Source organism: Artibeus jamaicensis, unplaced genomic scaffold, assembly GCF_021234435.1.
Source record: "Artibeus jamaicensis isolate MK-2021 breed Jamaican fruit bat unplaced genomic scaffold, CSHL_Jam_final contig_729, whole genome shotgun sequence".
Classification (NCBI taxonomy): domain Eukaryota; kingdom Metazoa; phylum Chordata; class Mammalia; order Chiroptera; family Phyllostomidae; genus Artibeus; species Artibeus jamaicensis.
The window spans coordinates 1,042,737-1,069,443 of record NW_026521939.1 but is presented as its reverse complement, the minus strand read 5'-3'; the positions used below and the strand labels follow the sequence as shown (position 1 = coordinate 1,069,443).

General features: G+C 38.3%; 1 protein-coding gene across 12 annotated transcripts in view; it reads right to left on the bottom strand.

Moving 5' to 3' along the window:
- Window positions 1-26,707, bottom strand: part of SMG1 (SMG1 nonsense mediated mRNA decay associated PI3K related kinase) — a 144,795-nt gene that overhangs the window by 11,261 nt on the left and 106,827 nt on the right. For all 12 annotated transcript variants that reach the window (XM_053672170.1, XM_053672169.1, XM_053672173.1 and 9 more), the window contains 23 exons: window positions 24,407-24,551; window positions 24,126-24,264; window positions 23,089-23,319; window positions 22,779-22,956; window positions 21,731-21,892; window positions 20,956-21,173; window positions 20,501-20,655; window positions 15,829-16,051; window positions 13,030-13,276; window positions 12,368-12,597; window positions 11,049-11,297; window positions 9,850-9,988; window positions 9,652-9,761; window positions 9,329-9,547; window positions 8,603-8,793; window positions 7,710-7,882; window positions 7,283-7,562; window positions 6,548-6,820; window positions 6,087-6,321; window positions 5,595-5,821; window positions 3,653-3,803; window positions 3,361-3,550; window positions 913-1,382 (listed from right to left, as the gene is read on the bottom strand). In XM_053672170.1, coding sequence (XP_053528145.1) covers window positions 913-1,382; window positions 3,361-3,550; window positions 3,653-3,803; window positions 5,595-5,821; window positions 6,087-6,321; window positions 6,548-6,820; window positions 7,283-7,562; window positions 7,710-7,882; window positions 8,603-8,793; window positions 9,329-9,547; window positions 9,652-9,761; window positions 9,850-9,988; window positions 11,049-11,297; window positions 12,368-12,597; window positions 13,030-13,276; window positions 15,829-16,051; window positions 20,501-20,655; window positions 20,956-21,173; window positions 21,731-21,892; window positions 22,779-22,956; window positions 23,089-23,319; window positions 24,126-24,264; window positions 24,407-24,551 — 4,835 coding nt within the window. The remainder of the gene's footprint in view (window positions 1-912; window positions 1,383-3,360; window positions 3,551-3,652; window positions 3,804-5,594; window positions 5,822-6,086; window positions 6,322-6,547; window positions 6,821-7,282; window positions 7,563-7,709; window positions 7,883-8,602; window positions 8,794-9,328; window positions 9,548-9,651; window positions 9,762-9,849; window positions 9,989-11,048; window positions 11,298-12,367; window positions 12,598-13,029; window positions 13,277-15,828; window positions 16,052-20,500; window positions 20,656-20,955; window positions 21,174-21,730; window positions 21,893-22,778; window positions 22,957-23,088; window positions 23,320-24,125; window positions 24,265-24,406; window positions 24,552-26,707) is intronic.

The following is a 26,707-nucleotide window of genomic DNA, read 5'->3' as shown; positions in this document are numbered from 1 at the left end:
CAATAAATGCAATTTCATAATTTGAATAAATTACTTTTACTAACATATGAACTAAGAAAACAGCCAACAATAAAACTGCGAAGAGAAGGAAAGAGGCTGGGTTCCACGCATGGAGCTGAAACCACCAGTTCCACTACTGGGAGGCACCTTCAATACAAATGGCACAAAGGAACCTTGATTTGTTGGGGTGCCAGGGAAATGCAGTCCCAAAACATTACTCCATGCTACAGCTTATTTGAAGCTATTGACAATACTGAAGACTATAAAGTATTTGAAAAAATTTTAAAGTAGCTAAATTTTCACTGTGCTTCCTGCCTTACATAAATCATCATTTTTACCCTCTGTTATTAACCATTCTATAGGTGAGGAAATCAGACTTAGAGAAGTTAAATTCAAGTTCATACACCTGAATCCAAATCCACCTCACCCATAAAGTCTGTATTGTCATACTGCCCCCTAAATATGCAAAGACAGTAGCAGGCTCCTAAATACAATTCCCAGACAAGAACAGATTTACGTGAAGCTATTGTCACATCATTAGAGCATCAAGGAAACCAAAGTCACTTTAGATTAAGAATCTTAATTATATGTTAAACAATACAGGAGACAGATACACATAATAAATACATGCAATCATCAGAAATTATATTTACAAGTAATAATGACACAGATAATACAAACCATTACAACACTGATGAAAAACCAATTCAAAATACACAAACTATAAATGCAAAATTATCAACTGCACGAAAGATAAATAGGAATAATTGGAAAGCACCAAATATGAAAGCTAGGTTTGCTCTAGGCTGGCACAGGTTCAGGAAATTAAAAAAGTTCTCTGTTTTATATTAAATTCCTCCAGTTTTTCAATTCCCACATCAAGGAAAAACACATTATTAAAAAAATGCTTACCTGAAACATAGCAATATGTAGCTGAACACGCTGCAGGCTTGTCTTACAAGAGGAAATACTGGTTTCCAACCTGCGCACCAAGTCGTGCTTCTTCCAGGCAGTGTCGTAGGAACTTGCTAACACGGTTGCCCTGTTCATGACCAACTGAGAGAACTTCCCAATCTGGATGTTGTGCTCCACGGCTTTCTTACACAGATCATCAATGGAAACTTTGCTTTCAGCACCAAAATCCTTTGCTTCTACTTGAGCAATGATGTCTACACCGAGTGCGCTGATGAAACTGCAAAGCGTGAGTCCCAGAGCTTGGTTCGGCAGTCCAATCAAGAGCTGCCTCACAAAGTCGGCTGTGAAGGCCTTTATAGGTTTGGCCATCTGGTCTTCACTGAAACAAGAGTTTCTAAAAAGGCTTTTTACATTAACAATTTGTACAGGCCCATTTACAGTATTCTGGTCTTCCAGTGAACTTGACCCTAAAAAAAAAAAGTGTTTTAAAGTATTTCATGTAAAACTAAAATAAGGTAATAATGCTGCTTATTTAAAAACTTAAGATTTTATGAGCATACAATCAAATTAAGCTTACTCAATCCTGCCCCCTTCCAAAGTGCTATTCAACTAAATTTAGCATGTCTAAGTATAAAATAGTGATTATTCTGGAGAGTTCTGGCCAAGATGGAGGTATAAGTAGAAACCCTTCGCTTGCTCGCACAGTTGAAAAGAGGATAACAACCAATCTAAAAACAATAAACAACCATAAGTGCCAGAAAAATCAAACTGCATGGAACTCTAACATCGAAGGAATTAAAGAAACACTCGACCAGACAGATAGGAAGGAGCCAGGCAGCCTGGTAGGCAGAGAAGACCCCCTGTAATGCAGTGGACCACGTGGGCTGGGCCCACTGAAAGGACCTGTGAGATGACAGACCGAGGGGGGCAGGGCTGAATGAATGGGAAACTGAGACTCAGAGCTGACTGTGGGCTACAGTGGGGTTGCCACGGTGGGAGAAACTCCCAGTGTCACAGGAGAGTCGTTGGAAACTAGGGCTAGAGACTAGCAAGTGAGCCATATTGTTCCCTCTTGACCCCTCCCCCACAAACAGCACCACAATGCAGCAAAGAGGGTTGCCCTGCCCTGGTGAATACCTAAAGCCCCACCCTGTTACAATGTACAGAGGTATGCTGAGACAAAGAAATACGCCCCAAATGAAAGAACAGAGCAAAACTCCAGAGAGTTAAGGGATGAGACAGCCAACCTATCTGACAGAGAGTCCAAAACCCTGGTAATCAAAATACTCACAGAACTGACTGAACTTGGTTGCAAAATGAAAGAACAAATGAAGGATACTCAAAGTGAAATAAAGCAAAATATTCAGGGAACCAACAGTGATGGGAAGGAAACCCAGACTGAGATCAACATTTGGAACAAAAGGAAGAAATAAACATCTAACCAGAACAGAAGAAACAAGAATTCAAAAAAATGAAGAGTGGCTCTAGAACCTCTGGGACAACTTTAAACATTCCAATATCCTAATTATAGGGGTTCCAGGAGGAGAACAAGAACAAAAAATTGAAAACTTATTTGAACAAATACAGAAGGAAAACTTTCCCCAGTCTGGTGAAAGAAACAGACTTCTAGGAAGTCCAGGAACCCCAGCGAGTCCCAAAGAAGTTGAACCCAAAGAGGAACACACCAAAGCACATTAAGTTACCCAAGATTAAAGAGAGAGAATCTTAAAAGCACTAAGAGAAACGGAGAGAGTTACCTACAAAGGAGTGCCCGTAAGACTATCAGCTGATTTTACAAAAGAAACTTAACAGGCAAGAAGGGGCTGGAAAGAAGTATTTGAAGTCATGAAAGGAGAAAACTTACATCCAAGATGACTCTACCCAGCAAAGCTATCATTTAGAATGGAAGGGTAAATAAAGTGCTTCCCAGTCAAGGTCAAGTTAAAGGAATTCATCATCACCAAGCCCTTATTACATGAAATGTTAAAAGTACTTATCTAAGAAAATGAAAAAGATCAAAAACTATGAACAATGAAATGAGAACAAACTCACAACTATCAACAACTGAACCAAAAAAAAAGAAGAAAAACAACGAAAACAAAAACTAAGCAAACAATAGAACAGGAACAGAATCAGAGAAATGGAGATCACATAGAGGGTTTTCGGGGGCGTGGGGTATGGAAGAGGGAAAGGAGGGGAGGGGGAGGTACAGGGAATAAGAAGCATAATTGGTAGGCATAAAATAGACATGGAGAGGTTAAGAATAGTATAGGAAACAGAATTCACAGAACTTATATGTACAACCCATGGACATGAACTAAGGGGGAGAATGTTGCAAAACTGGGGGGTACAGGGCAGAGGGGCTATAAAGGGGGAAAATTTGGGAAAATTGTAATACCATAATCAATAAAATACACATTACAATAAATAAATATGAAATATTACCTGACAAAGTTTTAGAAAAAGTACCACAGAGCCTGAAAAACTCCTTAATTGTCTGTAGTCTTTTGAGAAAGAAAATCTCTTCTAGCACCTGACGGTGGTTATCATCATCAAAAAAATTCACTTGGGTACTCCGTGCTTCCCTTATGATGTCAATCTTTCGCCAAGCTATAGGAATTTCCATCTTGTTTAACTATGTAAATGGAAAAAAAACGTTTATTTTTACTCTTCACACAATGAACTACTTTTGTACATTCATAAAGTTGCTCATAACACTAAGTCAATCAATATTTACCTTTTCAACTAATAAGCCAAAAGCAGTCTCAACTTGGGCAAACATGCCATCAAATGCAACCAAAAGCATCTGGCCAGCTGACATCTTTGGTGTCTCATCAACTGAACCATTTCTTGGTTGGATTAATTCACCATACTGAGCATGAAGTATTCTAGAAGAAAAAACAAAATAAAACAGGGAGTTAAAACCCTCACTAGAGGGCAGTAAATTTGGGGGGAACACAAATGACCAGAAAGTCTCACAGACAGTACACAAAGTCTAGCAAAAAGTCTTTCGGCATTAAGGAAGAAATGTTATGATAAAATGGCATTTACTGTCAATCAAAATGTGACGTCAATGGTTCCAATTCAGTACTAGCAATTATTCACATAAATTTTATGTAAACTTGAATTATGACAATTTTTTTAAAAACTATATAAAATAGCCCTGGCTGGTGTAGCTCAGTGTATTGAGCATGGGCCTGCGAACCAAAAGATCACAGTTCAATTCCCAGTCAGGGCACATGCTTGGGAATGCATGTGACCTGACGCCAGTTCCTAGCAGGAGATGCAGGAGAAGCAACCACACATTGATATTTTTCTCCCTCTCTCCTTCCCTCCCCTTCTAAAGATAATTTAGAGAAAAAAAAAGATCTTAAAAAAAAAAACAAAAACCTATATAAAATATTAGTCTTACTTCACACACAGAATTTGAATAGAACAAAGCTCAATATTAAAAAAAAAAAAGGTCAAGAATCCCACAATTCTAAAGCTGGTAGATTTACCAAAAATTGTTAAGTATGTTCACGTCACTGTCAAGTGGTAGAGCCAACTAAATTGACAGTAAACTGAAATACCTGCCATTTATCACCATTTAGCTGGCATGCTGTGCTGTAATAATTATACTCACTTTTTTATCGTATAATACAACAATTACAAATAAACATGTGAAAATAGGAAAATTCTGAATGTAGGATAACAGAAAACGTTAAGAAATTATTACCTCTTTTGCTGAAATAATGTTACCATGACTAAGAGAAATAAATTTATATTCTACATATATATATTTCCTACAGTATTTAAGAATAATATTTGCTTCAAAGAACTGGGGCAAATACAATTTAAATAAGAATGACCATATACGGGTAACTACTGACAGTGGTAAAATGGGAGTTCATTGTATTATTCTCTCTACTGAGTTTATACTTGAATTTCCCCATGGGAAGAAGTCTGATGGGACAATTTATTTCCAGTCCTTCAATTATACTTTCTGGAGTGAACTAGACATCAGAATGTCAAAGAATGAGGTCTTGAGTTACCAGGGACAAAGGGACTTAGGGCTTAGCTATAGGTACAGTGCATGGCTAGAGGAACTGCCCAATATCTACAGGTTCCAAGATCTGTATTTCTGGACTCAAAAGCTGAAGCGTACAGTGTTCAATATCCAGAAAAATAAACCTTGTAACATTTAAGCTAATTTTAAAATGTTATCATGAATTAAGGTATATATTCCATTAGCTAACTAAACTGGCTCAGGTGCTTCCAGAGTTCTAAGGGCTAAGTTAAAAAATAGCGCACTCCACCTTGTACTGTGTGCACATATGGTGAAATTACAGCACCGAAAAAATAAATGAATGTATGTGATAAAACCACATAGAACTACACACACACACACAAATGAATGCTTATGTTATTGGTGAAATCTTAGTCAGCTCTGTACTAATGTCATTTGCACAGTGTTGCTATTGCATTATAGGTATGCAAGATGCTAACATTGGAGAAGGGATGAGCTGCACAAAACCTTCTGTCTTTTTACAACTTCTTATGAATCTGTAATTATTTCAAAATACAAGGTTTAAAAATATATATATATAAGCATTTATAAGTAATTATATTAATAAAATAAAAGCTCAGAACCCTTATCTGGCTTCCCCATCTGTTTCATGAAAGAAGAGAGCACCTGCCTGGCAACATCGATGTAATGAGCATGTGTCTCCTCCTCCAGTCCCATAGCTGCATTTCTTAAATAGGCTTGAAGAGATTCGACTAGAGTCTGCAGGGGAACGCCATCTGTTGTCTGTTCAATAAGACTGTCCAATTCATGAAGCATACTTTCTAGTGTGTATTCTCCTTTCATTAAACATCTCAGTGCTTCTGGAAATATGATTTGCCGGAAATTTGAATTTAATTCCTATAAATATGTAAGAAATATAATTTAACATTTTCTGAGTTTAGATAAGTTACACATTTTAGAGACTTAATGCCATAATTTAAGAACAAAATTGATGCTATTGTAACCAAATTATGGACATGATCTTAAAATATTTTAAGTGACTGCCTGAGCAACATTAAAAGGGAGGAAGTCAAACTGCTTTTCTGAATTAAACAGGTGAGAAGTACAATGTTCAATATCTAAAACAAACTTAGAAAACTTAAGCTAATTTAAAAGTGTTCACCTGAAGTGAGGTGTATACTCCATTAGCTAAGTGAACTGCCTCAGATGCTTCCATGGGGTTCGGAATGTCTAAGTCCTGTGGCACCAAGTGGCACTGCTTCAGTAACTGAACGAGACAAGTGACGTTTCCGCTCATACTGCAGAGCTCCTCTAAGAACCAGGCTCCATCCCGAGAAGTCAGATCAACCAGCTGCTCTCCAGCACTAGAAGCAGCACCTTCCATCATCAGGTTACGCCTACATGTGATAAATATTTGTGCAGTGAAACTGACTTAGCTAAACTCACATACAAATGAGGATACCTCAAAATATGAAAGGAAACAATGCAGCTGTAACACTGGGCAAGACTAATGATAGCAAAATACCTCAAGTTTGGGATTAAACAAAAGACTTATGAAATCTCAATATGCATCAATGCTTCCAAGGCAATAAAACAGTCTCAACATGAGGTTAGCTAACTCACCTTGTAAGGGTGCAAAGGGCAGAAATAATAACACTTGCTAGACTTAAAGATCCTTCTTCCCCATTTTCATGAAGGAAAACTTTAATGCAACGTTCAATTTCTTTCAACTGATCTTCACAAACAGGCACAGTGACAGCCTCCTGTTTCAAGCGTTCCACCTGTCTAATAAGTCTGCTGTTCATGTCTGCTGCGTACCGCTGCAGGGTCATTTCAGTGGCAGTGATGAACTGACACACCGTTGGGGGTGGCTGGGGAGCATACTGCATTTCATATCTATATAAAAATGGAAAGAGGTACTTGTTTATAATATAACCATTCCCTGCTTATAAATAAAGTTCATGGCTTACAAAGTACCATATGTGGAATACTGCATTTGATGCTCAAACCTTGAAGAGTAGGAATTATCATTTCCACTTTACAGATGGAAAAGTCTAAAAGCCAAAGTAACATCTGAAGATGACCTGTTAGTTAGTGACAGAATCAATGTTTGAGTTTAGCTCTTTACCCTGGTCCCACTCCTCTTACACTGGGATACATTTTAATAGATTAGAAAAAATCTATTACTTATACGAGGAAAACATCCTCTTAGAACCAAGACAAAAGTGACTCCAGACGAATTCCATCTACCAACTATTTTGTTCAAGAAAAATTAAATACTATGCAATTAAACAACTGAACACAATTTTGCTTCTAACCCGAACGGGAAGTAAAGTAAACAAAGTACTATAAACTTACTTCCTGTAGACTTCTTGACAGTGCTCTACTGTGGTGTTGCAGATGAGCTCTTCCATCCAGGTCTTCCACTGTTCAATTCGATGTTTCTGAAATATGGCCTTAGGATACTGCAGGGCCACGGTTGCATAATGATGCAGCTGTTCCAGACAGCCCCGGAGCACTGAACGCCTCTGCTGCAGCAGAGCCCCAACCTCTCCCTCTAGCTGCTCACACTGGCTAATCAGATGGGCCTGTCCAGCATTCTGCAGAAAGGCTGTTGCTGGCACATAGCTTGGAGGACCTTGGAGTAAAAGATAATGATTAACCGTGACAAAACTATTTCAAATCAGCAGTCACTGCAAGATGGCACAAACCAGAACCCCACACATAAAGACACAATTACAAAACACATGCTCATGTGTGTTATCTAAAGTAAGTCAACCCATACCAAGGTCCATTTGTGTGCTTATCTCCTGAAGCAAACTTGCAAGCTGTGTGGCCTCTAAATTACTGAATGCAGCCTGATAATGTGTTATCCACTGTTGAAATTCATTCAGCTTCACCTGGATTGCTTCCTGAACAGCCCTTTGCTGAGTCTGTAATTGGGTGTGTTCAGAATACCTAATAGAGGAGAAGAAAAATTTAAATTATTTTCTGTTCTTTCATGACCCTGCCTTGCTCATACTTGGAATGCCTGGTAAGCTCCTTTTCAATCTTGAGGGCACTACACAAACGTCCCCTACTTCTCTGGTTTATCCTGACCCGACAGTTCCTTCAACTACACTCACAACATTTTAAGCAAAAGTCTACCACACCAGCCAGGTTCTGAGTTATTGAAAGGTAAAAAAAAGACTGATGTTGATAGATCTTTATAGTCTTAGAGCCTCATGCCATGTTTGGAACTTGCATAATTCTACTACCTTTACTGAGCATCTGCTCTGTGTGCCAGGTTCATTCACTCAGGTCATACTAATTTAATGCCTAAGAACTCAAGAGAAGTAAATGAAATACTGCCAATGTACAAATGAATAAGGATTCAGACAGAAAGTGTAGAGAGAAAACCAAAATCCAAGTTTTCATGAAGCCCAGTTCAGTGTCATAACCATTATACTCACATACCCTTAATAATTACTCAAACATTTAAATTAAATATAACAAAGCATAATATTTAAGTGAATTCTTATTTATTAACACTTTGAAACTGCAGTCCCTGGGAGAGCTTTTGTCATTTGTGTGAGTTGCTGCAATAATTCTAATTCAAGTTGACAATATTTGTTACACAAACATGCAAATTCTCCTTAACAACATATATTTAGAAATTAGTTCAACACTGTTTCAAACCTGTGTTGCAGAGTGTGAGAAGGATGATCCACTCCTTCAGCTCCTTCCAGAAACTCTATTTCTTCCAGAAGTTTTCCCTGCAGTTTTTCCACATCTGTCAATTGCTCTTGCAAGCTTAGGTATTCGTCTAAGCTGCTGTCCAGCTTGGGAAGCACAACCAGCATCTCATCCCTATTTTTAAACCAGTTCACCTGTGAAAGGTATTATGGTTAGGAAGATTCTTACAGGATCAGCTATGAGACAGTAAGATGTCTCTCAGAAGGATCATGCTAGGAGTCTATCCTGCACATGTTACTGTATTTAAATCTTAACAAAACCCTGAGGAGGTAATGGCATCACCCCCATTTTACAAAGATAACAACAGCATTCAAGTTCACAAAACCATAAAGTGAGACTCAATTCCACAATATTATTCAGTTACTGCCATAGCACATAAAACAAGATGAGCATCACTGGCTACCAGGCTATTCAAACCAAGACTGAGGGAGACCATCCAATTAAAGAAGTTAAAATAGTCACTGGCAAACACATTTCGATCTATTAAAAAAGGTGTCTTTGTATGGAAATGTTTCCCAATTAAACAGACATCAAATTAGCCTATTTACTACCGTTTCAATATTAAAGTCTTGCAAATAAAATAAAGTAAAATGTTTCACTCCACTTTTTTATGGACACATTAACTCTATTAACAAAAAGACAGCAATGGCTTCTTATCATTGACTTCACCTTAATTTCAGCTACTCTGGAAGAAAAGAGGCTGCGGGTAATCTCCCGTTCCATCTCCCTCTTGCTCTGCTTGCTCTCGGCCTGCTGGCCGCCTCCACCATAGACAGCACCAGCAAACCCAGCCTCACCCCCCGCCGTCCAGTCCACCAGGGGGTCATACACAAAGGCCTCCAGCAATGTCAGCAGAGTCTCTCTGCCACGCCGCATAATGTGTAGAACCTGTTTTTAAAAGAATATTAAGTTTGGCCACAAGTTTCCTCATGAAAATGTAGTTTTTCATGCCACAGGATTTATTTTAAGAGATGTAACAGAAAACAATATACCTGTTCACACGAAAGCCTAAAAACACCTTCTACTCCAGTTACACCCAGTGCTGTCTCAATGTTCTGTGTCATTCGAAAAGGTACTTTCTCAGGAACACGAAGGCTTTTACCTTGAGAAGACAAATCACCGTATTTTTGTCTTTTCAACAACAAAAAAATTGACCCTTATATTAAATATAAAATCTAAGTTAATTTTACCTTTTTCAAAGCAAACATTGTAATCTATGTGAACAACCTCTCCAGTTGTCATGTCTATGAGAACATTATCCAAATGTCTATCTCCGAGGCCAATTATGTACCCAACCATAGACATGACCGCAGTAGATCTGGCATAAGACTGAAAAGGAAGGGGTGGAAGAATAAGTTAGATTGGCAAATTTCTTTAGCAAATTCATTAGCAAATGTCTTTCCAACATGCACTGATGCTCTAAAACTTTAAAAATTCCATAACCCTCCTCTCCTTTGTTTCTAAATAAATAGCTGGCACTGCTCAGAGCTGCAACACAGGGTCGCAGAGGCTCTGCACTGAGCAGCGGCACGCAACACCATGGTCCTCATTGGTCTGCTTAAGTTACTAGGTTGGCCAAAAAGTCTGTAAGGTTTTTTTCTGTAAAATAAAAGACAAGTTTTTCATTTTCACCACTAACTTTACTGATTTGGAAATTCTGAGTACGCAGCTATCTTCCATGGGGTACAATGATGATTATTTTTAATTTATGTCTCACTTTGATCACTATCAACTTCAATGGGTCTACCAAACTATGGAGCATCGTCCAGAGTGAAATCAGCACAAAACTTCACAAACCACTTTTGACACATTCGATCAGTCACAGCACCTTCTTCATACACTGCACAAATCTTTTTTTGCATTTCAGTTGCATTTTTACCTTTGTTGAAAAAAAGTATAATATGCTAATATATTTCTTCTATCTTCAATATTAAAATGGCTACGCAAAAATTCGCCAATTTTGATTGTTTTTTAAAAATGCACACTGATATGACAGCTGTCACAATACGATCTAATAAAATTGTTTAGAATGAAGTTAAAGACAACTAATGCTACTAGAGCCATCTTATGGGGGAAAGAGAGAACAAACTTTTTAGCCAACCAAATAGTATCAGAATGCTGGGTTTAAAAAGCAAAAGTATTCTTCAGCCTCCCTAGTTCTCCCCTTTCTAAAGTTTTAATTCTTCTTTTCATTTCATCCATAATTTCCTCTGTTCTGCCCTTACGCAGTCATGGCCATGTCTTACAAAAATAAGTGTAATATAAGATTCAAATATAGGTCTCAAACCACTAAGTATGGAGGGAAATAGGGAGGAAGAAGAAGGGTGATCCAGGCAGACAAGACGGGCAGCAGGCATGAGAAACAATACTGGTTACAGTCAAAACATACCTGTGTGACTCTCCACCATTCATCGGGTGTGGTGCAAGATGACCAAAGCTCTTTAGCAAGGAGATTTGGCGGGGTGGCTTCCATCAACTCTTCTAACACTGCCTTCATTACATGAAGAGGCCAATCCCGTCGAGACACATCCAGACTAAGTCCAACCGCTTTTAAAGCGGGGCCAATTTTACTGTAATAAAGTTCACTAGGACGGGGCACAATTCCAGGATTCTGAGGGGTTTGGTAGGAATCTTGGGCCTATAAAAAAATTATTTTAAAAGAAAAGAGCAACTTTATTTAAATAAGTATAAAGATTACTTTGAATGCAAAATAGTATTTTTAAAACTGTTTCCCCCCCCCAGTGGAATTCTCTATCATTTCATGCACCAAAAAGCCAATCTTCTGGACTATGCATCTTTCTTACAATCTAGGTCTTTCTTGTAATTAGGCGCTATCACTACTTTATTAAAAACGTGGTCTAGTGTTATATTTTCTTGAAGTTCAATTCAAACTCATTACCCAAGTACATTCTTCTTTGTAACGTATAATTCAGTTTAAACTTCTCATTTACACACATTTCATTCTTCATCAATATGACTTCATCATCAATACTAAATAGATATTTAGACAAAATTTAGATAGCCCGTCTCTACCTTACCCTTCAACAATTGTTCTGCAGTCTCCTACACCTACTTTATAGCTTGACTCCTTTCGAACTCTTGCTCCTCCCCACACCTAGCCTGATTAAAGTCATTTTCTCAGGACAGATGTAACATCAGGAGGTTGAGACTGGATAAAATTTATCTTTATATCCACAGCACTTAATATTACTGTTCCTGGCAGATATTAAGCACTCAGATACTTAACTAAAACAAATCCTAAATAAAACTCCTACTCTGCATCAAAGTATAAATTGTCACAGGTATAAAACAGTGACTAACTCTAAAGTTTCTTCTTACATACTTAATTTAAAAGAACCTGGGTCGAAGCTATGTTGTATTTATAAATTTAAAAGCATTAAGCCAAATAAAAAGCATTAAGATGTGAATTATCAGAGTATTAACCATACTACCACCCTAGCCCCCAGTATTGGCTTAGAAGATTAACCCAATGTCATTATTTCTGCCTATTAAAACTTTATTGTTATAAAATGTCCCTCAAAAACACTTTCTTAAGTACCTCAAGTCTGTTTCTTCTTTAACTTACAAAGTTAAAAAAATGCTCAAGTGCAGTAAACTTAGAAATATTTCACCTATAACAATGGAGACTAATACACACTGTTAGGCACATTCAAATAAAAGTACGTGTATACTCGAATTATTATCAACCTTTTGTGCTTGTAAAGCAGCTTCCCGTTGTTGCCATCGCTTGTAAAGACCAAACAAGGGTGTGGCTCCATCCACCCACTGGATTAGCCCCGAACGCGTTCCTAGTGGTGTTACAGAATAGTGCCGAGCATGGAAACGAGGTGTTTCCTGGCGATTGATTGTAGCAAACATAGTATTCACGATAGACAGGAACTGCATTATTCTCTCATCCAGATGTAAATCCTCCAATCCTATGGAAACAACATTGAAGTAGCTAGTGCAGGTGACCGAATGGGATGAAGTACGAGGGGACAGGGTTGGAAACATACCACATTTTGTGTCCTTCTCAACTGGCAACAGAAATTCAAGAAATGACAGCCAAGTAGGCACACTTAGAGCTTTAGAGAACATTCAATTCAGTCATAAGATATCTGGCATTATTAGCTGTTATTCTGCTGGCACAAATTCATAAGCAGAGAGAGTAGGAATGGGAAATTTTACTCCACAGCATCCAAACACTTCCATTCAAAATCACATAAGATACAGGATATTCCCAGCTATTCATGACACATAAAAATTCACCTGAAGCAACTCTCTCCTAACACATACACACATACACACACACACACACACACACACACACAGAGCATTAATAATCAAACTAATGCTCTTTTAAATCTAACCTTTGAAAAGATAAGGATAGCTCTTCCCATCTGATCCCAGAAAAAGAAGTTTCTTCGGCTTGGTTTTGGTAGGTAAGATTGTGATGGTTCCACCCACACTGTGTATGGTGACAGTGTCTCTGGCTGACACTTCTCCAGGAAGAGCAATTTCAGTGTTAGTCATGGCAGCCAGCCAGGGGCTGATTTCTTCAAGACGTAAGATGTAACTTGCACGTTTTTGTGCTCTCTGTTGCAAACTCAGCATTATCTGTCAGGTGGGTAAAACAAGTTTATATTATCATTACAACACTTACTTTCTCCCATATTCAATCTGGCATCAAAGTAACCTTGAAATACCAACACATTTAATAATGTGTTGGTCATGACCACATACATGGTCATACATGTATGTGTCATTATTTGTGGTCATATATGAGGGGGGACCAAAAAAACCCCAGAATTTATTTATACAAAATTGTGTATTTATTCTTAATGTTTAAACTTCAGTCACCTTCAAAATACTCTCCATTTGATGCAATACAGCTACTGAGACTTCTTTTCCAATGCTTAAAACAGTTTGGGAATTCGTCCATTTTGATGCCTTTTAGTGTTTCTGATATTTTTTGTTTCACTTCAGAGAAATGGGCAAAACATTTCTCTGAGGACTTTTTATATCCAAGGAAAACAAACAAAAAATGTCGATTGCTTGGGGCAAGATCAGGTGAATAAGAAAGAATAGGGCAGACCCCAGATCCATGCCATTTTTTGGTCAAATGCACTTATAAATCACCCATCATGAAATGAACAAATGTGTTGAGTCTTCAGAAAAAAATTCACTGAGGCTGAATGCAGCCTCTCACAACAATGCCAGCTGGTACATTGATACAGTCCTAGAATACTTCATCTAGCGGGGGAAGCCTGAACTACAAGGGGCCCACCCTCCAGAAAATAATTCCATTTCTTTGGGGTCCCCCCTCATATTTGGGTATTCCTGGGAGGGGAAACACTGGTGTGCTGGTATGCTCTAAGCGGTTGTTTACTTTGTTTAGCCTCCTTCCTCCTCCTCTGTCCAAACTAGCAATAAAATCACAGCAGACAGACAGAAATCACTCTGTGATCACAAAATTCAGGGCCTGCATACTAATTCTCCAGGGTTAAGCTGTTCATAATCAATGCCAAATCAAATTAATTCATCCCTTGCAATACAGCGAAAGATGTAGCCAGTGTTAGTTTTCAGGTAAAAACATTCTTAGGAAGTAGCTTAAAAAGTGGGTCCCAGAGCTCTGATCACTTGAAGTATGCAGAAAAACACCATAATCCCTCCTAATACCTGACAGGGAATAGGTCACATGTATACTTGTGTTCCTATTTGCAGCTAACTCAAAAATCTGCACCTGAATTAATGAACTGTGGACTCTGCTTTCAAGTGAAAAGAATTTTAAATCAATCCTTAGCATACTTTGTTCATAAAAGGAAAACGACAACTGGAAAAAAACCCAGTACCTGCTGACAGAACAGGTAAACTGTGGTATTTTCCCATAATAGATTGATGTTCAGCTGCACAGAAAATATGAATCATAAAATAAAAAACCAAAACAAACCCCCAAGGCTAATTCATGAATAATAGAAGTAGTAAAGCACAGACATATATATACAATATGATCTCATTTATATGAAGTTAAAAAACAGGCAAAAACTAAACAATATACCATTCAGAAATGCATCAATGAACAAGAACTATTTTTTTGAGTAGGTGATGATTAGTTAAAAATTCAGAACAGTGGTTGCAGAAAGGAAGAGAGAATTAGGGAGGAACATGTGAAACTTGTAAAATGTATTTCTTTAGCTAATTCTATTTTTCTAGCTTCATTACAGAAAAAAGGGGAGACACAGGTATTCTTTTTAATTTAAAATTTTTTAAATGATCACATCCATCAAACATTTTCTGACTTATTTCACACACACACACACACACACACACACACACACACACACACCCCCCTCCCCCTACTTGGTTTTAAAAAGTATTCCTCATGTCTCCCCTTCTGGGTTTCTTGGTTAATTTACTGAGAAGACAACAAAGAAGTAAGAAACTATTATTGTTGGAATGCAAGGAAACAAGTTTTGGCTAGGAGACACAAAATAAGCTTTATCATTCATGTTGGTCTTGTCTTGTGCTTCCAGCTATTTTCTCTCAATTTTACAGTTTGTATTAATGTTATAGTAAGGTGTGCTTTTTCCCATTACCGGAATAAGGAAAGCAGTTAGGAATCATAAAGGTTAACCAGAGAAAGAAGGGATAAGGAAAAACTACAAGGTAATAAACAGGCTCCCCCAACTCCTAGTGCTACTGCTGTAAAAGATAAAAACCAAAGAAAATATAGAACTAAGAAGATCAAAACTGAAAAGAAAGATTCTCAAATATTTAAATATACTAATCACCTCCAAAAAGCCTATGCAGAATTCACTCCAAAATAATTAGAAAAGCTATAGAGGCACAAGATTAAATTTCTTAATCTTTCATGAGAATATAGTAGGCAATCAATATTTAGCTCAAGGCCAGAGGCCCATTACTAACTAATTTCTTAAGAATATACTTCCTTGGTGCAAACCCACTGTAGATGAAAGTTTGTGACTCAGGTCACACTCAGCCCCAAATTCTCAAAATGAAGAAAACACCTTTCTCTACATTTCTTAGAAGCTGACTTCCATGGGCTTTCCAAATCTTCTCATTTCCAAGTAAGGAGATTCCCCTTATTTAAATTCTGTATCTCATAGAAGTGTTCCCATTTTAGAAGCACTCTTGAGATTTTTCTGTACCTCTTTAAATGGAATCCAGCTGCTTCCAGGTTTTGCAGGGTTTGACGGTGTCTTAAGTTTCTCTAGGGCATTTTCAATTGCTTCACCATAGTTATCCTGAAACCACTTTTCATGAGGCGTTTCCGCAGGGGCTGCCGTGATGCTCTTTACATGCTCCAAAGCAAACACAATGGGCTTCATCAAAGCTGTGTGCTTCTCCCGCATGATGGCAATTTTCTCTTCTCTGACCAGGAAGACATAAAAGTTTTATACAAATAAGTAACAATTTAAATGTATCAAGTATAATAGATAGTGTAAAAGAATAAGAAAAAATAAATATTAGCAAAGTAACTTACAACATGACATTGTCATAAATCCAGCATATAAAAGAGGCAGCCTCCCTTTGCAACAAACGGTGCTAGGACACTGGCTATTCACATGCCCAAGAATAAAGCTGGACCCTTATCTGACACTACCTATGCAAAGAAAACCTCAAACTGGATCATATATCTTTTAAGACTAGACTCTGAGAAAAAAACACAGGGGAAAGTTTTCTTGACACTCGATTTGACAATGATTTCTTAGATATGGCACAAGCACAGACAACAAAGGAAAATTAGGTAAATTGGGCTACATCAAAATTAAAAACATAGCCCTGGCTGGTGTGGCACAGTGGATTGAGCACGGGCCTGCGAACCACAGGACTGCGGTTCGATTCCCTGTTAGGGCTCATGCCTGGGTTGCAGGCCGGTTCCCTGCAGCCAGTTCCCAGCAGGGACACACAAAAGGCAACCATACATTGATGTTTCTCTCGCTCTCTCCTTCCCCCCTTCCCCTCTAAAGATAAATAAATAAAATCTTTTAAAAATTTTATTAAAAAAATTAAAAACATATATATACACCAAAAGGCACTAACTACCAAGAGAATGAAAAGACAACACACAAGATGGGAAAAATTATTTTTTGCAAATCATGTATCTGATGGATCAATATCCAGAATATATACAGTGAGCCCCTAACACTCAATAACAATAAACAACCCAATTCAAAAATAGGCAAAGGATTTGACTAAGACATTTCCCTAAAGAAGATACACAAATGGTCAACAGGCACACAAAAAGATGCTTGACATTATTAGTCACTGGGAAAAGCAAATCAAAAGCACAGTGAGATAACACTTCACACCCATTAGAACGACTACCATCAAAAAAGAAAAGAGAATAACAAGTACTGCTGAGAACATGGAGAAATTGGAATTTATATGCACTTTTGGTGGAAACATAATAAAATGGTTCAGCCACAGTGGAAAAGTGTGTCGGTTCCTAAAAAAGTTAAACACAGATTTACCATATGATCCTGCAAATGCACTGATTCACACACAAAATCGTTCTGTACACTGATGTTGACAAAAACACTGTGATACCCAAATCCAAAAGAGAAGAGAAGCAACCCAAGTGTTCACTGACAGATATGCACATAAATAAAATGTGTCACATCCATTAAATGAAATAATCAGCCATAAAAAGAAGGAAATTCTGATACTACATGAATGAAACTTCAAAACATTATGCTCAGGGAAATAAGAGAGACACAAAAGGACTTACAGGAGTCAAATTCAGAGACAGAATGTAGATAGACCAGCAATAACCAGGGGCTGGAGTTACAGGAGGATTGAGAGGTACTGTTCAGTGGCTACAGAGATACTATTAGGGATGAGGAATAAGTTCTGGAAATGAGTAGTGGTGATGGATGCACAACACTGTGAATGTACTTAATTAATGTCACTGAATTATACACTTAAAACTAGTTAGAGGGCAAATTTTATGTTATGTATATTTTGTATTTTTTTTAAAAGACAGCTTTCTTCCTGTCAAGATGGCAGCAAAGGCAGACCTGGCTCACCTCTTCATACAACCACATCAAAATTACAACCAAAATATAGAACCACCATCACCCAGAACTGTCAGAAATCAAGTTGAACAGAAGTCTGACAACTACAGAATCAAAGAAACCATATCCATCCAGACTGGTAGGAGGGGCACAGACCCAGAATGGGTTGGTCCCTGACCCACATGAGGTGGATAAAAATTTAGGAGGGATACCCTGGGAGTGAGACGTCCTAGCCCCACACCAGGCTATCCAACCCAGCCCAGGGTTCCAGTGCCAGGAAGATAAGTCCCCACAACTTCTGGTTACAAAAACCAGCAGGGACTGAATCACTGAAAGAAATTTCTGGAGTCCCAAGCAGTTCCTCTTAAAGAACCCACACATGGACTTACCTACTCAGAATCACTCCCTCTGAGCTCCAGCACCAGGGAAGCAGCTTGAAAGGTACCAGTGACATAAAGGGAAGAACAGATGTGTCTGGCATCAAGGCAAGCAGAGGCCATTGTCCTTTTTGAAAGCCTCCCCCCGCAGAGCCAGCAAGCTAGTGCCATATATGACAATCCATCAACTTGGCTAACACTGTTTGACCCTAACACCTTGGAGATCCCCAGAGACTCTGTCCCACCCAACTTATGGGCCCACCCAAGTTGATCTTCCATTTGAATGGCTGATCTTGACTCATGCTATACAACCTCCTAAATCCCCTCTAACAAGCAACAGCTGCCCTCAGTGAGCTCCCTGCACAGCACTAGCAGCAGCCAGCCTAGATTCACAGCTTGTCTTCACCCAGGAATCTCCAAGCTCAGTACCAGTAGCAGCCATCTCAGATTGCTTTATAGCTCAGGAAGGGTGGCCCTGGACAAAACACAGGTGGGGGCTGACCTTGGCCTGCACCACCAGGGAAACCCCAGGGCCAGTGTACCCAGTAGACAACTACAGACCACACTGGAGCACCACCACCCTGCCCCTACACGGCTGACCCTCCATGGAGAGTGGAGGTTAGTAGTCTGTGGTCAGAGCCAATCCTTGAAGCTGACTGGCCAGGGCAAATCCCTCCCATTGATCTGCCAACAAGAATCAAGGCTCAACTACAAGAATAGGTGTACTCAGCCAACCCAAAGGGTGCACCTTGAGTACTCAGCTTGGGGGATGGGGAGGCTGTGCCACTGGACCCTCCAGGACACCTACTACATTAGACCACAATACTAAGACAAGGAGTCAAAGCAGCTCTAACTAACACATAGGAACAAACATAGGGAAGCTGCTGAAAAGAGGACACAAAGAAAGATGGCACAAATAAAAGAACAGATCAAAACTCCAGGAAAAGAGCTAATGTAAATGGAGATCAGCAATCTATCAGATACAGATTTCAAAACACTGGTCATTAGAATGCTCAAGGAACTTAGCGTGGACCTTGGCAGCATAAAAAAATCTAGTCAGAAATGAAGGATTCACTAATTGAAATAAAGAACAACTTACAGAGAAACAACAGTAGAGCGGATGAGGATGAGAATCAGATGAATGATTTAGAACAAAAGAAGCAAAAAACAACTAATCAGAACAACCAGAAGAAAAAGAATTCAAAAAAATGAGGATAGTATAAGCAGCCTCTTGGACAATTTCAAGAGATCCAACACTTGCATTATAGGGATGCCAGGAGGAGAAGACAAGAAATTGGAAATCTATTTGAAAAAACAATGAAAGAAACCTTCCCTAATTTGATGAAGGAAATAGACACGTAAGTCCAGAAAGCACAGGGAGTCCCAAACAAGATTTGGGTGGATTCAAGAAGACCCACTCCAAGATACATCATAATTAAAGTGCCAAAGGTTAAAGATAAGGCAAGAGTCTTAAAGGCAGCAAGAGAAAAGAAGTTAGTTACCTACAGGGGAGCTCCTGTAAGACTGACAGCTGATTTCTCTAAAAAAACTTTGCAGGCTAGAAGGGATTGGCAAGAAATATTCAAAGTCATGAAAAGTAGGGACCTACAACCAAGATTTCTCTATCCAGTAAAAATATCATAGAATCAAAGGGCAGATAAAGAGTTCCTCAGACAAGAAAAAACTGAAGTTTTTCATCATCACCAAACCATTATTATATGAATTGTTAAAGGGACTTATTTAACAAACAAACAAAAAAAAAATGAATAATAAAATGGCAAAAAATATAAATCCATCAACAATTGAATCTAAAAAACAAACTAGCAAATAATAATACAGACAGAATTATGAATACAAAGAGCATCTGATGGTTGTCAGATGGGAGGGGTGTGTGGGGGAATGGGGTGAAGAGGTGAGGGATTAAGAAGTACAAACAGGTAGTTACAGAATAGCCATGGCGATATAAAGTTCAGTAAAGGAAATGGAGTAGCCAAAGAACTTACGCACCGTGACCCATGGACATGAACAACGTTGGGAGGATTGCCTAACTGAGTAAGGGGTGCTTGGTAGAGGGGCAAAGGGGGAAAACATCAGGACAACTATAATAGCATAATCAATAAAATATAATTTAAAAAAGATATGGGTGGACAGAAAATAAATAAATAAAAATTAAAATTAAAGAAAGGCAGCTTCATTTTTCAGAGCATAAAACATCCCTGGGTGTCCTGACTGGTAGGGCTCAGTTGGGCGTCATTCTGCAAGGCAAAAGGTAGCTAGTTTAATTCCTACTCTGGGCACATGCCTGGGTTGCAGGTTCAGTCCCCAGATGGGGCATCAATGTTTCTCATATCAATGTTTATTTCCCTTTCTCCCTCCCTTTCTCTTTCTCTAAAAATAAATGAAATCTTTAAAACAAACAAACATACTTGCGTAAGGTGTTGTTGTTCTGGACTCTCTTCACCTCATCTTCAAGCTGCTGAATTCGTCTCAGAACGTACATGTGTTGCTGTAACAGTACTCCCAACCAGAGTTCATCCCAAAGAACAGTGACCCTGCGTAGCTCAGCCACAAGCATCTGAACCTGCAGACACAGCACATCCAAACATGGTCATCTAGCAGTACACAAACAGCACAGCTCTGCAAACTCTGGAAGCTGCTGGTTAAACTTGTGCATCTTTTGTTCACGAAACAATTAGACAACCTATGTCAGTGAGTCTGCCTATCAATACAGATTGGTAAAACCCATTTTGAATTACTCTAAAAGCTTTGTTCCTCAAATATTTCCATAACAGTTTGTAATGGGTTTTGCTTATAGATTGTTTTGGGAGGAGAATGGTTCTAATAACAATTGGCTTAAAACTTATGAGTTGGTTCTCTGTACCTGTAACACCATAGTTGGGTTTGCAGATGATAGCTTCTCTACAATTTTGCTGTAGCAATCCTGCATCATGGCTTGGTCTTCATTTAATCCACTCTTAGGTTCATCCTTATTGCTATCTTGAGAAGCAGGAGGACTTCCTCCATCACATTCAGAAACCAGCAATTCTTCTCCTTGAATATTGCCAAGCAGAGTTGGAATAGCAGAGGAAAACTTATTTCCTATAATAAAATGGGAAAATAAGGTAGACTTTGTATGTTTCTCCCATGGGTATGTATCACATTAGGGAAAACACTGATGAGCTCTTCAACTCCAGCGCACTCATTTAAGTAATTAAATAATTCTGTGCACTAAACTGAACAAAGATCATGAATATTCTGCTATTTTACAAATTGAGCTTTTATATTTATTAATATTATAAGCTAGTAGAAGGTAAATGGAAGAAAAGAAGTCTCAACAAATAAAGTGTTCTCCCAGCCAGAGTCCTGAACTTGTTTTCAATCCTTCTCCACCAGTTACTCAGCTCAGTGAACATGAAAGTGACTCAACTTCCCCTGCTTGGTGGATTACTGGAAGATTGAAGATAACATGTAAAGCACATGTGCCGGGTACCAGACACACAGCAGTTACTCTCTCAATAAATGGCAATTATTAAATTGGTATTTAAAAAAACTACAAATTCTGTCAACTCTGGAATATAAACCTCAAAAATATTTACCTAAAACATTATTTGAGAAATAATTTATAGTCAAAGTAGCAGTATGTTAATATTCCATACCTGAAGCCTGTGACTCGCTACTTAGCGATATGGTACCCACTATTGCAGGATACAGTATGAGATGTGGGGAATCTTGAGCCACACGGCAGAGAAGGTTACAAATACTTTGGCGCACATACACCTCAGGGTGGTTTAAGCGTGAGAAAAGTTGTGGAATGATTCCTTCAGGATAAGAAGAAAAAAACATACTTTAAAATTATTAAAAGGGATCAACATAGTGGATGCAAAAGAATACAACTTGATGTTTACCAGCATCACTTCTAAGGGCCTCAAATTTCTCCCTGTGATACCAGGAACCATACGCAATAGTCTTGCTTTACAAGTCTGGTTAGAGTCTAGAGCTATAATAAAATCTACAGCAATTCAAAAATGTTCTAGAGTAATGTACTTTCTGTGAATGACTAAAAGTAGACATAGACAATGTTTACAAAGGGTATATGAAAAATTTTTTCAAGTACAGTTTCCTTTCCATATTATTTTGTATTAACTTCAGATGTAACCCACAGTGGTTTAGATAATGATGTACTCTACAAATGTAGTGTCCCCTGGTATTTCCAGCACACACCTGGCACCACCCAGTTATCACAATACTGTTGACTATATTCCCTGTGCTGTACTTGACATCCCTGGGATTATTTTGTAACTACCAATTTGTACTTCTTAATCCTTTTATGTTTTTCACCCAATCCTCCTTCACCTCTCCTCTCTGGCAACCACCAGTCCACTCTGTATCTACGAGCCTATTTCAATTCTGTTTGTTTGTTTATTTTGTTCTTTGGATTCACAAGGTACATGAAGATTTTTGAAATTTATTTTAACCACTCTCCCCCAAATTTATTTTTTATTCAAAAGGCTTCTGCCTCTCAGCTCTCCATTCTTCTAAAAGGTAAGAGGGAAGTGGTATAATAGCAGATCAAGGTGTCATATTAACTAATGTAGCTATTCTGTAACACGTTTGAATAACAAACATAAAGGAACTACTATTTTTTATTGCCTTAGATATCCTACCCAGAAATAATTTTTCATTAGACATTTTTTAGATCATCACCTCTCCATGGAGCAGTAGGTGTTGTTTCCAAACCGTGTTCCAGATACTGCCTAAGCTCGCCAGCATGCTTCACAAGCAGCCTGAGCAATCGCAAGGTGGCCATCACGATTACATCATCAGTGCTCTGTTCTGCTCTATGATTTAAATGTAGCCTTGGGTCATCTTCGTCTAAAGGAATCTAGGGTCAAAGACCAAAAATAAAAATAAAAATAAAAAAAGAGATAGAAGAAACAATTTAAAATACTGTTTTTGTCTACTAGGAAAGAAATTTCAAATAAACTTTGCTAAAAGAGAATGTGGCATGACCTACCTGACCAGCATTGAGTTTAAGGAAAGTAAAATATGCACTGCAAGACAATTTGTACAGGCTGAAGATTCTATCCACAACCTTCCTCCACACTTTAATAACTCCTTCTGTTGCACTTTCATCAAGTTCTGACAGCCAAGGGCAGCTAGATATTAACTGACGCCAGATAACATCAACCATATCATCTTCTTCATTATCTTCATTTTCTGTTATCTGAAGTGTTATATCTTCATCCTAACAAAAAAATTGGGCAAAAAATGCTATTTTTAATACAAATTGAAAAGGGAGAAAGGTGCCTGGTTTTCCTACCAAATGAAAGTACTTTTCTCATTATGAAAAACCAAACTACTCATATTTGGCTTTATACATGCTAAATCACTATCAATATGCTTCTCCTTATGGTGTAATTACTAATGCATTTAAGAAGATATAAGCACCTCACAAAGACTAAAGGCTGATTTTTTGACTTTCAATATTCTAAGTTACAATAAAATATTCTGCCTGCAGAAAATGAAACAATCTGTTCAAAAGTCTGACATGGGAGGTACACAGAATACAGTCAAAACAGACTTTACTCTGTACAGTGCTGTGTGTGCACATAACATAGGAACTGTGAGAGTGGAGAGAATACATCCTACCGATCATCTAGTCCCTTGTTTTTCAACTCCAACTGTGTATTAGAATCACCTAGTAAGTTTAAATACATGTGCACACGGCATGCACACATACCTTCTACCCAGAATATCTGGGGTGGGGCTCAGGCCCAAGCCAGTGTTAAAAACCTAATGATCAGAAGGACATTTAAAGAGTAATCTACTTTACATAAAGTGAGCTTCATCTTTTTTTAATAGGAGCCTAAGGAAATGACTTGATCTTAAGAAATCAGAAAAACAGCAACTCACTTTCATCTTAAGAACCAAAGTTTTTATTTGAAACAGAACATTTAATCAAGTATATGTGATCAATTTCCTCGAAATGAATGAATTAGAACAGTGACTTTGACACTATTCCCCCCAAACACTGTATCATGTTTTCCTTGCCTGAATCCCCGCTGGCCGACACACAGCCTGACCAAGGATACCATATATTCTCTCTTTTTCTTCTTCAGTTATAGTGTCTGGAAGCAGATTTTGAACTTCAGATTTTTCTTTAGGCAGCAGACGAACGCCTTCTCCCTGACTATAAAAATAAACAAGTCATCAGTATTTCAGCTACCAAACCTTTACCATGTCAACAGACATTTTCAATCTCTATTTTGCAATATTACTAATGTGCAATTAATACAATGCATTAAATAGGTCACACATTTCAAAATACATACCTGGCATTGTCAACCACCTTTCTGCCCCACCTGTAAGCCCAACTAGCCAAGGCTGCCCAAGATTTGGCTACTTCAGGTGCCTGTACTGAAGATAGGTGATACAATTGTCCCAAAATGAAGTCAGGTTCTCCAACTCCAATATGTACTGCCAGAATGAAGAAAAAAATAATGAAAGCAATCAGCAATGTTACATTCATAAATTTCTAATGGAATTCCCATGAACATTTTAGAATTTTGCTATCTGCAAACAGTAAGCTCCACAATACTATAGTTCATAATGTGATAACACTTTCATTCATATTATGCTTTTCTAAAAGTCTAATATGTTGAGATGAATCACTCAGCTTCCCAAGCAAGCTTAAATTACAACACTGCAAATAAGTCCATGTGTTCAGGTGTCAGATTCGTTGTAGAATGTCTTGCATTTTAAATTTGAATGACTGTTTCCTTGTGATTATACTTAGCTTAAACGTCTTGGCAAAATGAATATAAAGGTGATGAGTATACAATCTCATTCAAAGATTCAGGAGGCAAATAACATTATTCCCGATTTAAAAGTACAAAAAAAAAAAATCACCTGCTCTAGTGTCATTTGTCAGTATGAAGGTTTACCCCTCATGAATATCAAGACCCTATAATAATGCACATTAGAAACATAAGACCAATGTAAGTAATTAAGAGCCTAGGATCTCAACAGTACAATGAGGCAACATTCTATGTTTCAGCAGAGGTTAATTACCCCCCAATCTGTAAAATCTGGACAATGATACCTACCATAACAGGCACTCAAATACTGAATGAATTAACTACCTTATTTGCTGGGTACCTTTCTGTTACTAACACTAGTGCCAGGATGTGAAATAAATCTTTCTGTAATTTCTTTTTCTTTTTTAAATAAATTTATTGAATTCTTTTTTTTAAATTAATTTATTTTTTTTAAATTGATTATGCTGTTAGAGTTGTTCTATTTCCCCCTTCATTCCCCTCCACCCTGCCCCCCCAACCCCACCATTACCCTCCTTTAGTTTATGTCCATGTGCCTCAAGTCCTTTAGGTTCTATATTTCCCATGCTATTCTTGCCCCCCCATCTATTTTCTATCTACTGTCTATGCTACTTATTTTCTGTACCTTCTCCCCCCATCTCCTCCTCCCACTCCCCTGTTGCTAACCCTCCTTGAGATCTTCATTTCTGTATTTCTACTCCTGATCTAGCTGTCCTTTTAGTTTGCTTTCGTTTTAGGTGTGGTTGTTAATAACTGTGAGCTTGTTGTCCTTTCACTGTTCATGTTTCTTTAACTTCTTTTTCTTAGATAAGTCCCTTTAACATTTCATATAATAAGGGCTTGGTGATGATGAACTCCTTGAATTTGGTCTTATCTGAGAAGCACCTTATCTGTCCTTCCATTCTAAATGAAAGTTTTGCTGGATAGAGCAATCTTGGTTGTAGGTCTTTAGATTTCATGATTTGGAATATTTCTTTCCAGCCCCTTCTTGCCTGTAAGGTCTCTTTTGAGAAATCTGCTGACAGTCTGATGGGGACTCCTTTGTAGGTGACTGTCCCCTTAGCTCTTGCTGCTTCTAGGATTCTCTCCATTTTAATTTTGGCTAATGTAATTATGATATGCCTTGGTGTGTTTCTTCTTGAGTCCAACTTTTTTGGTACTCTCTGGGCTTCTTGGATTTCTTGGAAGTCTATTTCCTTTGCCAGATTGGGGAAATTTTCTTTTATTATTTGTTCAAATAGTTTTTCCACTGGTGGTTGTGTCTTTCCCCCTTCTGGTACCCCTATAATTCGGATATTGGAGCGTTTAAAGATGTCCTGGAGGTTCCTAAGACTCTCCTCATTTCTTTGAATTCTTGCTCCTTGACTCTTTTCTGTTTGGCCATTATTTGGTTTCTTCTGGTGCACTCCATTGATTTGAGTCCCAGTTTCCTTTTCATCTCTATGGGTTTCCTGTGGAATTCCATTCATTTCCCTTAATTTAGCCTTCATATGTTTCTCTAATTTGTGGCTATAATCCACCAGATCTGTGAGGAAGCTGATGACCAGTGTTTTAAACTGTGCGTCTGAGAGTTTTGCTATTTCTTCGTCGCTTAGATTTATCTCTGGGGCTTTGAGGTCTCCCTGCGACATTTTTGGTCTGTTCTGGCCCTTTAAATGTGAGAAACTGCGCCTTGGACTCCCAGGTCGCTGGGTTGTGACGCTATATGTGGGGGCGTGGTCAGAGCGGGGAAATGGCGGCGCCCTCTCTCGCTGCCGCAGCCCGGTCCAACCGCCCACTCCCTCGCTCGCGCGCAAT